General features: G+C 46.5%; 2 protein-coding genes across 10 annotated transcripts in view; both read left to right on the top strand.

The window, feature by feature from the left end:
- Nucleotides 1-7,859, top strand: part of LOC6554014 (microtubule-associated protein Jupiter) — a 29,293-nt gene extending 21,434 nt beyond the window's left edge. For 3 of the 9 annotated variants that reach the window (XM_015154430.2, XM_015154431.1, XM_015154434.1), the window contains 3 exons: nucleotides 4,435-4,568; nucleotides 5,582-5,842; nucleotides 6,906-7,855. In XM_015154430.2, the coding sequence (XP_015009916.1) occupies nucleotides 4,435-4,568; nucleotides 5,582-5,842; nucleotides 6,906-7,045 (535 nt within the window). In that variant the 3' untranslated portion in view covers nucleotides 7,046-7,855. Of the gene's footprint in view, nucleotides 1-4,434; nucleotides 4,569-4,669; nucleotides 4,882-5,581; nucleotides 5,843-6,190; nucleotides 6,209-6,297; nucleotides 6,712-6,905 lie in introns of those variants that run through there. The other 6 variants (XM_026976174.1, XM_026976172.1, XM_026976176.1 and 3 more) reach the window with 4 other exon arrangements.
- A 178-nt stretch (nucleotides 7,860-8,037) lies between these two features.
- Nucleotides 8,038-12,890, top strand: LOC6554015 (zinc finger protein Xfin). Its single transcript, XM_001980509.3, has 3 exons — nucleotides 8,038-9,153; nucleotides 9,211-9,664; nucleotides 9,760-12,890. The coding sequence occupies exons 1-3, from the start codon at nucleotides 8,411-8,413 to the stop codon at nucleotides 12,298-12,300; spliced, it is 3,738 nt and encodes a 1,245-aa protein (XP_001980545.1). The 5' UTR covers nucleotides 8,038-8,410; the 3' UTR covers nucleotides 12,301-12,890.
- The last annotated feature ends 42 nt before the right edge of the window (nucleotides 12,891-12,932 follow it).

Below are 12,932 nucleotides of genomic sequence, written 5' to 3'. Positions count from 1 at the left end.
GCATTCGTCATAGGGAATGCATTTACAAACGAGACGGAAATAAGCTTCTTATGCTCCAAATGCATTAGTTTTTAATTTCTTTATTTCGGTTCTGTTTTTGACTGTGCTCAGCTCGCTTTCCCACACGCTGTCAATACACAAAAACAAAGTTTTCCAACCGATTTTCGCGAAAGCAGAGGAAGGAGATCTCCGATTTCTACTTTTACTTGTGCGCTGAGTAAAGACGAATTTTGACAGTTCGTTAATTAGAAAACTGTCGAAATGAGTTTGGCGTTGAAGTTTATGAAGCTCAACGCCAGTGCAAGATAATTCGAGGCGGAAATACTCTTACTACTTACAAGCGATCTACAGATTATCCTTTGGAGGGACAAGCTAGGTTGTGCTTTGGTTATAATTTATGAACTTTAATCATGCTTAGTCATATTAATGATGCCCAAGAAAATATAATTAAAATCAAGCGTAAACGAAAGTTAAATTTAATTTCAAACCGAGAGGCCTACAACAAAGTGCTGCTGGATATTGATAATGATTTGGCTTGCACTTTGGGCCAGCCACGCCCCCTTGGTGTTGTAATTAATTGACGGCGGCGGGTAAAAGGGAAATCTGGGAAAGCCCCTCGATATGTTATGTGTGCAAACATAAAACAATTATAGCAGCAGCAATTGGGGGATAAGAAAGGGGGGGCAGCTGGAGTATGAAAATACCCTAGAGCCGTGTCGATGAAGAAAGGCCATGAACGGAGAGAGAAAAATCGAAAAACTAAAGCCAAACTAAATCAGAGCGACAACTATCACTTTGAGCCAAGTATTTTCTATATGCACAACCCGAACAACTTTTACCCGAAAAGGTTGTTTTCAAATTTCGCCGTTGTTGTTGCAGCAAGCCTCATGCCACATTACCTTTCGCTCGGATTCGCCTCTTCCTCCCTGCTGCTGCTAGCTCCTTTCATTCCACCATCCCCCTCCTCGATGTACATTAATTTTTGTCATCATCCAGGACGGGAGAAGCCAAGGCTCCGTGGACTCCTCCAACTGGGAGCCACCTGCGCACTCCCAACTCCACCTGGCTAGCTGACTCGCTGGCTGACCAGCGGTCTTGTTTTGTCGCCGATCTCCCGACTTGGTCAACATTTGCCCGCGGCGCCTGGTGTGTGAAAGGTTTTCCAGTGATCCGGCGATCAAATGGGGCAGGGGACTGGAGGGCGCCAAGATTGGTCCATTCGATTTGGCTCATATTTCAAACTGAGCCAAGCTATTAAGTGCCCAGAAAAATTGCAAACCTACCGTAGTGCAACACAAAACAGAAAAATACTGCAGACACTTGATACTATTTTCATTGCCTATATTTCCTAATTTATTTATGCCAATAAAACGGTCACCTTAAAGCTCAATTCGTTTTCATACTTAAGCAATAGTCTTGGCATTTGATAGCTCCAGTCAAAGGAGAACAACTAAAATACCGACGTTCTGACGGCGAAAATGGGTTAATTGCGAATTAGCCCATTGACGGGAGGATTCCAGGGAAGCCAGACCACAATGCGTGTGGAAAGTAAATGGCCAAAACCAGCTCAAACGGAAGCCATGCCAAAATAAACTGCGACACTTACCGGGGACAATAATGCTGGGGGAATTGAAATGTGTACAACCTGTGGTCATTAAAAGAGCAAAGCTTCCCAATTTGGTGACCTTTTTTGTGCTATTCGGTTGGTTTAGCCGGCGTGTGGATGGTAATTAGTCTTAGTCTAGCCCCGGCTAACTAGCTAACTGGCTAACTTGCGGCCATTAAGATCGTCGGCATATCTTGCCCGCTTTGGCAATAAGTGCATGAATATTGTGCCCGAATGCCGCATGTGGCATGGGCCAAAGTCAAACGCAACTTTCGCTTTCCATTTGATCGGGCCGCATTCGGTAAGTTGGTAAGTTGTAAGTTCACATGCATGGCCGGCGGCTTAACTGTTTAAATAATTATTACTTGTTCGTCACTTGCGCAAAAATTGCCCATTTACCGTTGCTTTGTTAGTTTTTCCTCTCAACCCTGCCGGTCCAAAAAAAACAAAAAAAAAAAAAGGAAAACATGAAAAAAAAAGATCCGACAGAAAATAATGAAAACAAAGCAGGAGAAACAAGTCTTTGTCAAAAAAGAAAGAGTTAAAAAAAGAAGAGTTTTACGCTACGCTGATTATGCTAACAAGCCTGAAGACATTTTAATAAGAACACTTTGCACACAGAGGCCAGGCCTTATAAATAGAGTGTGCGACAGTTATGATCGCAATTACCCCACACACCAACCCAACCCGAACTGCGATTGCGAGTGCCAGCTATTCCAGCGATTTCCCCACGCGACGCCACTCGCAGAGCTCCAGTACACTGGAAAGTAATTATTTGAGAAGAGATATCATTATAACAGATCTCAGCAGCTACAGGATCTGGAACTGAAATTGATATATAAACATAAGGCACTTACTATTATATAGCACCCTTATACTACATCAATATGATATCATTATTACACACCTGAAGTTTGAAAATCTTCAGTACAACTTCTATAACTCAGCAATTACTCCCAGGCACTTAGGATTCTATAATCTGATGAAAACACTAAACGTTTGTCATGCAGCATTGATTTCCATCTCGGAAACGTTATGGGGTTTTCTCTCCGTGTAGGTAAACTGACTCCCCCTTTGCACCTGTCCGCTGGTCGAGCAGTTCACACACTTGCGCCGGCCGTTTAACGGTTGTTTTGCCTTTGCGGCTGCGCTTTGGATACTTTGTCATGTTCCGAGGGCCAAGAAGAGTTTGGCCAAGAAGAAGCCGCCGTGCAGTGTGGTATAATTAATTAGGCGCAGCCACAGCCTTCCTCTTCCGTCGGGGGCACGCGAATGGGGTTGCACTTTCTAGCAGGAAGACGACGCACCTTTGGCTGCAAGCACCCACTTTTCCCTTTTCCGCTGCACTCAATTCAATTCTAGCCGTAGAAAGTTTTAATACCCGAAATGAATGCTAAACTGGGAATTGCCCCTATTATTTACGCTCATTGTTTGTGGGGCCCCAAACACTTTAGCTTTGTTTAAGTCAACAGCAATCGGCCGTAATTACAATGCAATTTTGTTAATTATCACAAAAGTGTAACAAAAGTAGCTGGAATCGCTTGGCGACTCTCACTTTCCTGCGAAGAGGAGAAGTGCGTGCGTTGGAGATGGTGCATAAAAACGCAATCTTTTAGCCCACTGAAAGCCCGCTGATTTGATTGACGCCCTGAGGAAGGCGTCTCGCAGTGGTAAACTAGCAATGGCCAAGAGAGCGACCAAAAGCAAATGTTGACAAGTGAATGGTCTTTGGCTTTCCGAGCCTAGGGGCAAATCCATCCACCACCAAGAGATGGAAGTTTAGTTGCTGCAGAAGTTGGTAGCATCCACAGTTCAGCTAACTGTTGCAGAGTTTAATTGACGTCTCATGCTGGCGGCGGTAAAATGCATTCGCAGAAACCTCAGATACACTCGGATAGCCGCTGCCTTCGATGGCTGACAGTGCGGTTCACGTGTGCAAGACAGCCAAGAGTTTGGCCAAATTAAAAGATCAAATGTCTGCGTTATGGCGGTGAAGGAAATATGGAAAAAATTACACTTCATAACAAAGAAATTCAGGAACTTTGAAGTTTGTACTGAAAGAAGTATGTAGTATCAAGTTAAAAATAAAGTTCTAGTGCCATCATAAATGTAGTGAAAATTCTTGTAAATTATTTAAACACACTCTTAGACTTCGTGAGAATGTATATTATTATTTTTCCCCCTGATACTTTAAACAATTATTATAACACGTATTTTCGCTTGGTCCTGCTGCGTTGCCTGGGCCAATTTTAATAAACAACGATTACCCGCAGAGCTGTGGCACCACTTGGGCCTTACAGCTCCGTCCGGCACTGTAGCCGGGGGTTTTGGGCAACGTTGCGTGGACGGCGACGGACTGACTGACTTGACTGACTTGACTGAGTACTGAGCACTGAGTGGCTGGTGAATGCCACAAAGCATAACATTTTTGGCCAGCCTTTTGTCTCGGCTGCAATTCTTTATGCCAGGGTTTCCACTTAATTGCGATGCAGCTGGAGGATGGGAGATGCATCTTGGCGTGACTTCTAATGCCCATTGAGTGCTCACCCAGGCAGCTCCATCTTAAAGTCGATGAGTGGTGCTCCACCGCCTCCTCCGGCAACTCCAGCTCTAAGTCCATCTCCAACTCCTTTGCCATTTCCAGCCGCAGTGATGATGATTAGACACAGACATTAAATGCATTTCCCCGCGCTTAAGCTCAATGTGTTTTCCTCATCGGCGAGCGTGTGGAAATTTGTGAATTATGCACTGTGCCATATCAATTACCGAGCGTAAAAGAATGAGCTTGTAATTAACGAGTCTCTCCTCTTCCATTTTGTTTCTTGCAGGGTGCTGAGGCCCCCGGGCGGCGGATCGAGCGACATCTTTGGATCGGAGATGCCGCAGACCCCCAGGAACGTGAAGAATCGCATGGCGTCCAACATATTCGCTGCCGAGAAAGATAATGGAGTGAAAAACAACGGTAAGCTTAGGGTCTAAATACCACTCAATATCATACCCCATGCATATGTGATGTGTGATCCCCAGCAATCTAAAAAAAAATTAAATCAACCTTAGTTGCTTGCTCTATTATTTGATTGGGAAATTGTGCCCATGTGCCCATGATGAGATGTCTATAGATAATGCCGTGGATTTTGGTCTATTAAATGCTTATTAAATGTGTATCGTTTTCTTCCCGTTCTCGTTCTTCTTTTTTTTCCTACCCCTGCTCTATATCTTTTCTTTTCTACGTATCTTTGCAGTACGACAAGGAGCTCACAGATTCTATTTCATTGGTACTTGAACTATGTCTCTCCTTTCCTAATTCATGTCAACAATTGCACAGAGTCCTCACCCAGAGTTAACCCAAAATTGTGTTCACTTTGCTTTGTGTTGTCGTCAGTTTTGTGCTAATTTATGTTCCAACGCAAGTTCTCCAACTGCACCGACACTCCACTAAACCCAGAACTCTGCTCACCCACTTCCCACAGATATACTGACCCACTCCACTCCCACTCGAGAGTTGCATTCCCAACCGGTTGGCTTGCTTCCTTTTTCCACCTGCTGCCGATGACATTTCGAGCTCCAGCAGATAAAAGCCGAAAAGAACTCAAGGCTGCTTTTCTCATTCAATTTTGGTTAACCTTTGCCATACAACACACAAAGAAAAAAATATCAAATCGTGTTTTCTTTAAATATTTGACTAAAATAAAATTAAAGGGATAAAATACATTCCTTTAATGAATTGAAAGTATATAAATTTGAAACTACGCATTTTATGATTTCTCTCAGTGTACTTACCCATCCAATGTCCAAATTATGTACAAGTTTGTGAAACACAATTAAGAAACTAATTTTAACATTCTACTGCAACACAACTCCACTAATTTGAACGTTTTATTTTCTTTGGTTTCCCCAATTCATTTGATTTCTTTGGATTTGTTACTCCCGCAACCGTGATGACCAACCGACCACCCAACGATGACCGATGCGCAGGTGATGCACCACGTCGCGGCCAGAAGACCGTCGACTCCCACAATCGGCTGTTTGGGGAGCCCACCCGCCCGATCACCCCCGGCAAGAATCACATGAAGAGCAGCATTCCTTTTGGCCAGAACACAGAGGCCGTTGCCTCCGCCCAGAAGCTGCTGACCACCAATGGCCACTACAACGGCAAGAGCGGATCGGTGTCCTCGGCCTCGTCTTCGGTGTCGTCTTCCACCGAGAACCTCAAGATGAACAGTGGCTCGAGATCAGGTGAGAATCGTTATCGTTACCTCTAACTTTGGCTGGGAAGTAGTAGTCGCTGGATTTGAACTCGATCGAAGAACTGAGCTGTCAGATTGGTGAGCCAGCCAACGACTGGATTTCCATTCAGTACGAGCCCAGATCACGTAGTAGCTACACCGATTATAACCAAAGCGCTTTAAAACAAAATTCTATCCATCAATATAAGTTCTGAAATAGGCTCTTCTGCATTTATAAATTTCTTTATATATATATATATATATTTTTTTTTACTGCACACGCACGCACTTAAAACGTTAAATCGAATCTCGTATCGAACCAAAACCCCAACTTGGCTGTTGAATTGTCGTGCGACAGTCTTCCGCAATATGAGCAGTGAGTACTTGTAGTGTCCAATGTCCACTAGGACTCCCTCCTCATCCCCGATTCGCTTGCCCCCGCTCCTCGTCGATCTCTCCGCTTAGCAGCAGCAGGACCAGCCGTCAAAGAAACATCTCTACCCGAATCCTTGTGTCCCCCATCACCGGTCCGAATCGAACCACCAACCCCACCGGCTGACGCCCTGTCCATTGATAATTCGTGCCGAGATAGCGAAATAGGAGACGTGCCGGCCGATAACAGCACATACACAAAGTCCGATCAGGTGAACGAGGCCTGTCAAACTCGCCGAGACTCTGGAAATAATCCCGAACAGCCTCACTCGCTGGACAAGATGGCAGGCGTGGCCAACATAAAGGAGCCCCTCGGCCTCTGTCCGAACGATGTTAAAGAAGGGGCGCAGGCGTGCTCAAAACTCGATTCACGCAATCCGATCACGGGTCTTGGCCTCAACGGAGATGGTGTTGGCGGCCTCAAGCCCAAGAAGCTCAAGATTCGAGGTGGGCGTTTGGTTCTGGTTGTCGCTTCCAATCAAATTCCTTTTCCCAAACTCCGACAGAACATAGCCAATCCCTAAGTACTCTTATTAGTTGCGCCTCAATATGAGCTTTCGTTTTCTTGCCACTTAAATTTGATGTACTAGTTTGGTCTCAAAATAGTCAAATTTGCTAATGAAATTCCCTTATTTTCACAGAGGGCAACCCCGTAACAGGCGAGGGCTACAAGGCCGGAGGCAACGACTATAACCAGCGCCAGGAGTCGTCCAATGCCGGCACTCCGGTGATCAACAAGAACCGCATTCCCCCAGGCGGCTACTCGTCGGGACTCTGGTAATGACAACCGGAATTGCTCAGATCCCAGCACAAGCAATGAGGGGCCGATGGCGGGACGAGACACCATAAGAAAAACCAACAAAAGCTAACAAAAAAAATCATACTACCCATATAATATTACGCATAACCCTACCCTTATCCGTACCCAAGAAAAAGAGCTCAAGAAATCGAAAGGCAGGATGGCAGGATGGCCAACGAATAATTAAGCGAGAGAGATTAACAATTGCTCAACGATCTGAAGATGCAATAATGAGCGTCCCTGCTGAACACCCAGACGAGAATTAATCAACCACAAAACCTATAACTACCAAATCACCACACCACCACCCCATTGCAAATCTGTAATTTAAATTCCTTAGTTGGTGTAATTCCATGGAACGCGTGTAGCCCCCACAAAATAGCGCCCACGTTAAAGCATCTGATCCCCTGCCCGCTGCACTTGCGTATTATATATGATATTCCGGTTAGGTAGGACGCCGCACACCTACATCGTTACCCCGGTGTGTGCGTAGGTGTGTTTGTGAGGGGGAGCGGGAAGCAAGGATGCGAGCGGTGACAGGCGGATGGGGTCCTTCAAACACACCTGGATTTTATTTTAGTTGCTACTACACGCCACATATATTTATATTTATACCAACCGCATTCACACGAACACTCACGAAAACACATACATTATAAACATTGTATTACATTACATTAAATATGTAATTTAAACGGTACGCCCGCACTTTCTAATGTGCACGTACTAATTAAGTGTAAAATACAAAATTCAAGCGCGAATATTTGTTCAATAAAAACCTTTCGTACATAACTGAGCTTTTTGTCTTTATTAAAAAATGTTGCCGGGCAGAACAGGATGGAACTATTGAATGCTTTCATGGACTTTCTTGACGGAAGTTGTAAAGTTTGTTTTTGATTTTGCGCGCCCATCAGCTAAAATCGCCGATAAACTATCGATAGGCACGCTGCTGGATATCGATGTTCACTGTCATGGTCTGGCAGCACCGTGCAACGCCGTCATAGTTTATTCGCGGCCCGTAGCTCTGCGACGCCGCAAACAAAATGGCTCTGATTTTTGCAGACTACAAAAAGTTTTAGTTTTAGCCATATTTCCAATGCCCCAGTGGGCGAGAAGCCGATGCTAAACGACCCAGTGAGATGTGTGCAACTGCAGCGCCTGTACAGATGGAACCTGGTGTGCACAATACCTCAGAAGAGCTCTACCAAGTGAAAAACCAGACAGCCGTCGTTGTTGCCAATTGTGGCATATAGGATACGGAAACTAGTTCTCACTCACACACGCACTCACACATTGAAGTCACTAAAGACGCGAGCTGTCGCAGAAAAGCCTCTTCCCTGTCAAAAGATGGAGGGCATGGATCTGTGGACGTCGATGTTTTCCGCCGACTTCGAGGAGGGTGAGCCGGAGAGCGTGGTGACGGAACTGGAGGACAGCGAGCAGTACGGGAATGGCAATGACGACTTCCTAGGCGATACGGAGATCCTAGATTCAGGCGATGCCATCGATGACCTGCTAGATGGCGAGGATGATGAGAGAGAAGAAGAGAATGACTACGAAAAGAACTCCAAGGGGCCAGAGCAACCCGACCCCGACGACGATGCGCTCTTTGATTTTAATATGGAACCCATTGTAGATATAGCGGAGCCACAGAATCCCTCGTTGGCTCCTGCAGGTCCCATGGGCCACCAAGTGCGTGCCACAATGCAGCGACAATCCTTCCCCGGAACTTTGGGTCGACCCAGAGTGGGTCCCGGAATGTCTGTACGACCCACCACCTCGCAGATCAATGCAACGGACGAGAACGGAGTGCCAATTAATTACGAGTTGGGCGTAGTCTACATATGCCCCGCCTGCGGAGGAGAGTTCCGGCAACAGGACCACTGGAAGCGGCACATGAACCACATCCACAAGTACAACACCCTGCGTGGCTTGAACTTTACGCCGCTGGACAAGCTCTATCAGCGTTGCAGGGAGTGCAACAAACGGATTGCCATGCACAGCCGCGAGAATCTGCTTAAGCATAAGTTTACGCACCTGCCCTTCAGGTGCACCAAGTGCTACATCTGCAAGCGGGAGTACAAATACAGGTACGGCAATGAGTATCCTATTCGCAGCCTCCTTCTTAATGTTATTCTGTACTAAAGGCAAGATCTAATGGTTCATCTCCGCATGGTCCATTGCGATGAAGTGGTGGCCATGATGCGTGAGGGTTACAATGCGGCGGGACGAAAGACACGGGTTCGAGAATCCCGCACCGAGCAGCTGCTGCGGGACAAGAGCTTCCGAGAGAATGATGACCTTGGCGAGGATTCTGATCGCATAGAGGTGCGGAATGAGCTGCTGGAACCGGATGTCGATGAGTCTGGCACCCAGGAGCAGTCCTTGTCGGAAGAGGTTTCCAAGAAAAAGGCTGGCAGCCGAGGAGCAGCCGAACTGTGCGAGGATTACATACACTACATGTGTCCCGACTGCGGGACAGAGTGCGAGACCCACGCCCAATGGAGCCAGCACATCGAGTTTGTCCACGACTACGTCAGCCGGAGAGGACTTAATTTCCGCAGCGTGGACATGCAGATGCAGTGCCTCGAGTGCAAAAAGGTGAGATGAGCTGTTACTAAACTATTATTCTTTGATTTCTAAACCGAACTTTCTTTAAGCCATTCATTTAAATTATTTCACCTTCCATTTTATAGATTGTGACTCCCAATACCATTAAAACACTCCGAGCCCACAAATTCAGCCATTTGTCGCAGCCTGAGTGGCTGCGCTGTAAACTCTGCTACAAGGGTTACACGGATCATCAGGAAATAATCAGACATCTGCTGCAGCAGCATCATATGGATACGCTTATGTCGGAGGACGCCGAGGAGGAGGATGGTGAAGCCCCATTGGTCATAGTGGCGGACGATGAATGCGTCGAGGATAATGGAAACGGCGAGGGAAATGGTGCACCCTTGGACGAGGATTCGCCCTACTTTGAGGACGCACCTAGGCGCGGCGGTCGCATCAGCAGCGACGACATATTCGAGCCTCACATCGACTACCTCTGTCCGCAGTGCGGCAAAGAATTCATCGAGAAGAAGCACTGGCGTACCCACGTGGTCATGGCTCATAGCATGAACGATCTGAGCAAGCTAAATTTTGAAATGATAAACGAACGGCAACTTAAATGCACTGAGTGCGATAAGATCATAACCAATGCGTATGGAATCCAGAATGCCCAGCAACACAGGATCACGCATCTTCCATTCAAGGCCTACGCCAGGTGCCGCAAGTGCCACAAGTCCTACACGGACCGGAAGGGTCTCGTAAAGCATCTGGCTACCCATCATCGCGTTGGTTGGCCACGAAAGCATTCGGGAGGATGCCCAGCTCCAATTCTTACACCCTCCAAGCAGCCACGCAAACAGATAGTAACGGTGGCCAATGAAACATACGAGATAATCTATCTGGACGACGTTGACCAAGGTGGAATGGAGGAGGATAACGACTTTGGCGAACAGATGCAGGCGGAAGAGGATGAATACCCAATTGCGCCGCCTCCACCACCGCCACAGCCAACATCTCAAGGAAATCACCATCGCTACAAGTGCGTCCATTGTGGCACACTCTTCGCCACCCAGGCGGCTGTCCGTGTTCATATTAGCGAAAAACGTTGCAGGAAGACAGTGGTCAGAAGGCGTCGACAACCAATAATGAACTCTGCAGATCCATCCGTTCCCACAGTAGAACAAAATTACATCTTCTTGTGCCCATCCTGCGGATTTGAGTACAAGACTCAGTTCGAGTGGCGCCGTCACATCAATGAGGTGCACAATTTTGACAAGCGCCAATATCTAAACATGCGGCAGTTGGATAAGTATCGCTACCAATGCACCCAGTGCAAGGACATTGTATGCAATTCGAAGCTAAAGGGCTTGCAGGACCATCACTTCCGCCACCTGCCCTATAGACTGTACCTCAAGTGCCTGATCTGCGGCACTTGCTACAATCATAAGCCGAATATAGCGGCACATTTAAGAGCCCGTCACAGCATTTATGATAAAGAGACACCGGCGATGATCACAAAACCTAAACAAGTGCTCGGCCGTCATAAGGATAATAGTAGGAAGAACCCCAAACTGACCTCTCCTCCTCCAGCTCCAGCCCCGGCAGTGGCACCGGCACCAGCACCGCCCTCACCACCTGCATGTTCCTCCTCTGCTGCTTCCTCTGCGAGTAGTCGTTCCCTTAAACCGCAGCCCGGTGGTTTGCCAGCCCGACCCGCTGGTCTCAACACGCTGGAGGACAGCATCTCGTACCACAATGCCGTGGACCTGGACTTCATCACGTACTTTTGCCCCAAGTGCAATCAGAACTTTGACTCTCATGCATTCTGGCGCAAACATATCGTGGAGCAACACAACTTTAACAGCCGTGAGGGCCTGAACTTTCGGCAGATCGACAACCATCACTACCTGTGCCTCGAGTGCTACAAACGGGTTACCGTAACGCACACCAAGGGTGCCATCGGGCAGCTTCAGTCGCACAAGTTCCGCCACCTGCCCCACAGATCCTTCAAGTGTTTGACTTGCGACGGTGAGTTTGTGCGCAAGCAAATGTTCTTCAAGCACCTGAACCGAGACACTAACCGGTGTGACAATCGTCCGCACCGGGATTTCGATGACGATGAGCCCGACCAAGACACGTTATTGAGCAGCATCTACCACCTATCGTGTCCGCAATGTGGTGACAACTTCAAAACTCACAATAAAAAGGAGTGGCGCGAGCACATCAACGACCACCATGGCTTGACCAAGCTGGAGCTTCTGCACATGAGCAAAGTGGGTGAGGACGTCTACCGCTGCCAGGACTGTAATGAGGAGCTGGAAACGAATCGACAGTGGGTGCTACAGTTCCATCGATTCCAGCACTTGCCACACGCGGCCTACATCCGTTGTAAACTGTGCAAGCAGAGCAGTGAAGACGGTGCTGCCGCGGCGGGTGAGTTGCACAGCCTCCGTGAGCTGCAACAGCACATTCGTAAGCACCATCCGGGTATGGGGGATGCCGAGATGATATCGCTCATCGAGCAGATAATCCAGGAGGAGAAGGAGCAGGAGGAGAGCACGGAGCAAACTAATGACGGTGAAAATCATACTGGTCAGGATTCAGGACCGTATATGCCATTGCCGCCACATCTATTGGACGATGATGGCGACGTGGAATTTGAAGATCAGTATCTGCTCGGCTAGTATTAACGAATAAGAATTTTTGGGTTTATTTGAAAAAAGATCCTAGTGGCAAAATGTAATCTTTCGACCATGCCATACAATTCTGTTTTATTTTAAGAAGTAGCTTAGAGCTGTCAATATTCTCAGAAGGTAATGTTTAATTTCTCTAACTCGAAAATGTCACTAAAATGCGAGTATATTGGATATAATTGCATATTACTAAAACTGTAGAAGTATATTTATTTTTTTTAATTCGGTGTTAGTTTAGTGTTTTATTGGAGAGTCGACAGTTCTGCGATTATCTTTTGCCACGAAGACCAACCCGTTTTTTATAACCCAAGTCGAAATAACCTAATCCACTTCCGCAACACCTGTACTTCCAGTGGCAGACAGATTCTGATAGCCGTCGTAATGAGCTGCCCTTTCACTTTCAAGAGATTAATTAAAGTATTCGTATAGTTTACCCATAGACACCGCCTAAATCTTATATGGACTCTTAGATCTAATTAATATCTAGGCTACTATTTTAATTATTAGCTGTAAGAACGCAACCTATTTATTTTCAATATAATCTCAATGAGCAGAAACGGATATTATCAAAATTATAATAAAGAAATTATAATTATATTTTCAACACCGCTGTTTGAGCTAAT

The sequence above is a fragment of the Drosophila erecta genome, unplaced genomic scaffold, assembly GCF_003286155.1.
Source record: "Drosophila erecta strain 14021-0224.00,06,07 unplaced genomic scaffold, DereRS2 tig00000000-arrow-pilon, whole genome shotgun sequence".
Taxonomy (NCBI): Eukaryota; Metazoa; Arthropoda; class Insecta; order Diptera; family Drosophilidae; genus Drosophila; species Drosophila erecta.
Note: the sequence above shows the minus strand (reverse complement) of the source record. Positions and strands in the feature narration are given on the sequence as shown.

Excerpts from the sequence above, each read along its gene's own strand:
- LOC6554015 (XM_001980509.3), top strand. The coding sequence starts at position 8,411 with ATGGAGGGCATGGATCTGTGGACGTCGATGTTTTCCGCCGACTTCGAG. Across the intron at positions 9,154-9,210 it reads AAGCGGGAGTACAAATACAG|GCAAGATCTAATGGTTCATC; the intron begins GTACGGCAATGA and ends TCTGTACTAAAG. Across the intron at positions 9,665-9,759 it reads AGTGCCTCGAGTGCAAAAAG|ATTGTGACTCCCAATACCAT; the intron begins GTGAGATGAGCT and ends TCCATTTTATAG.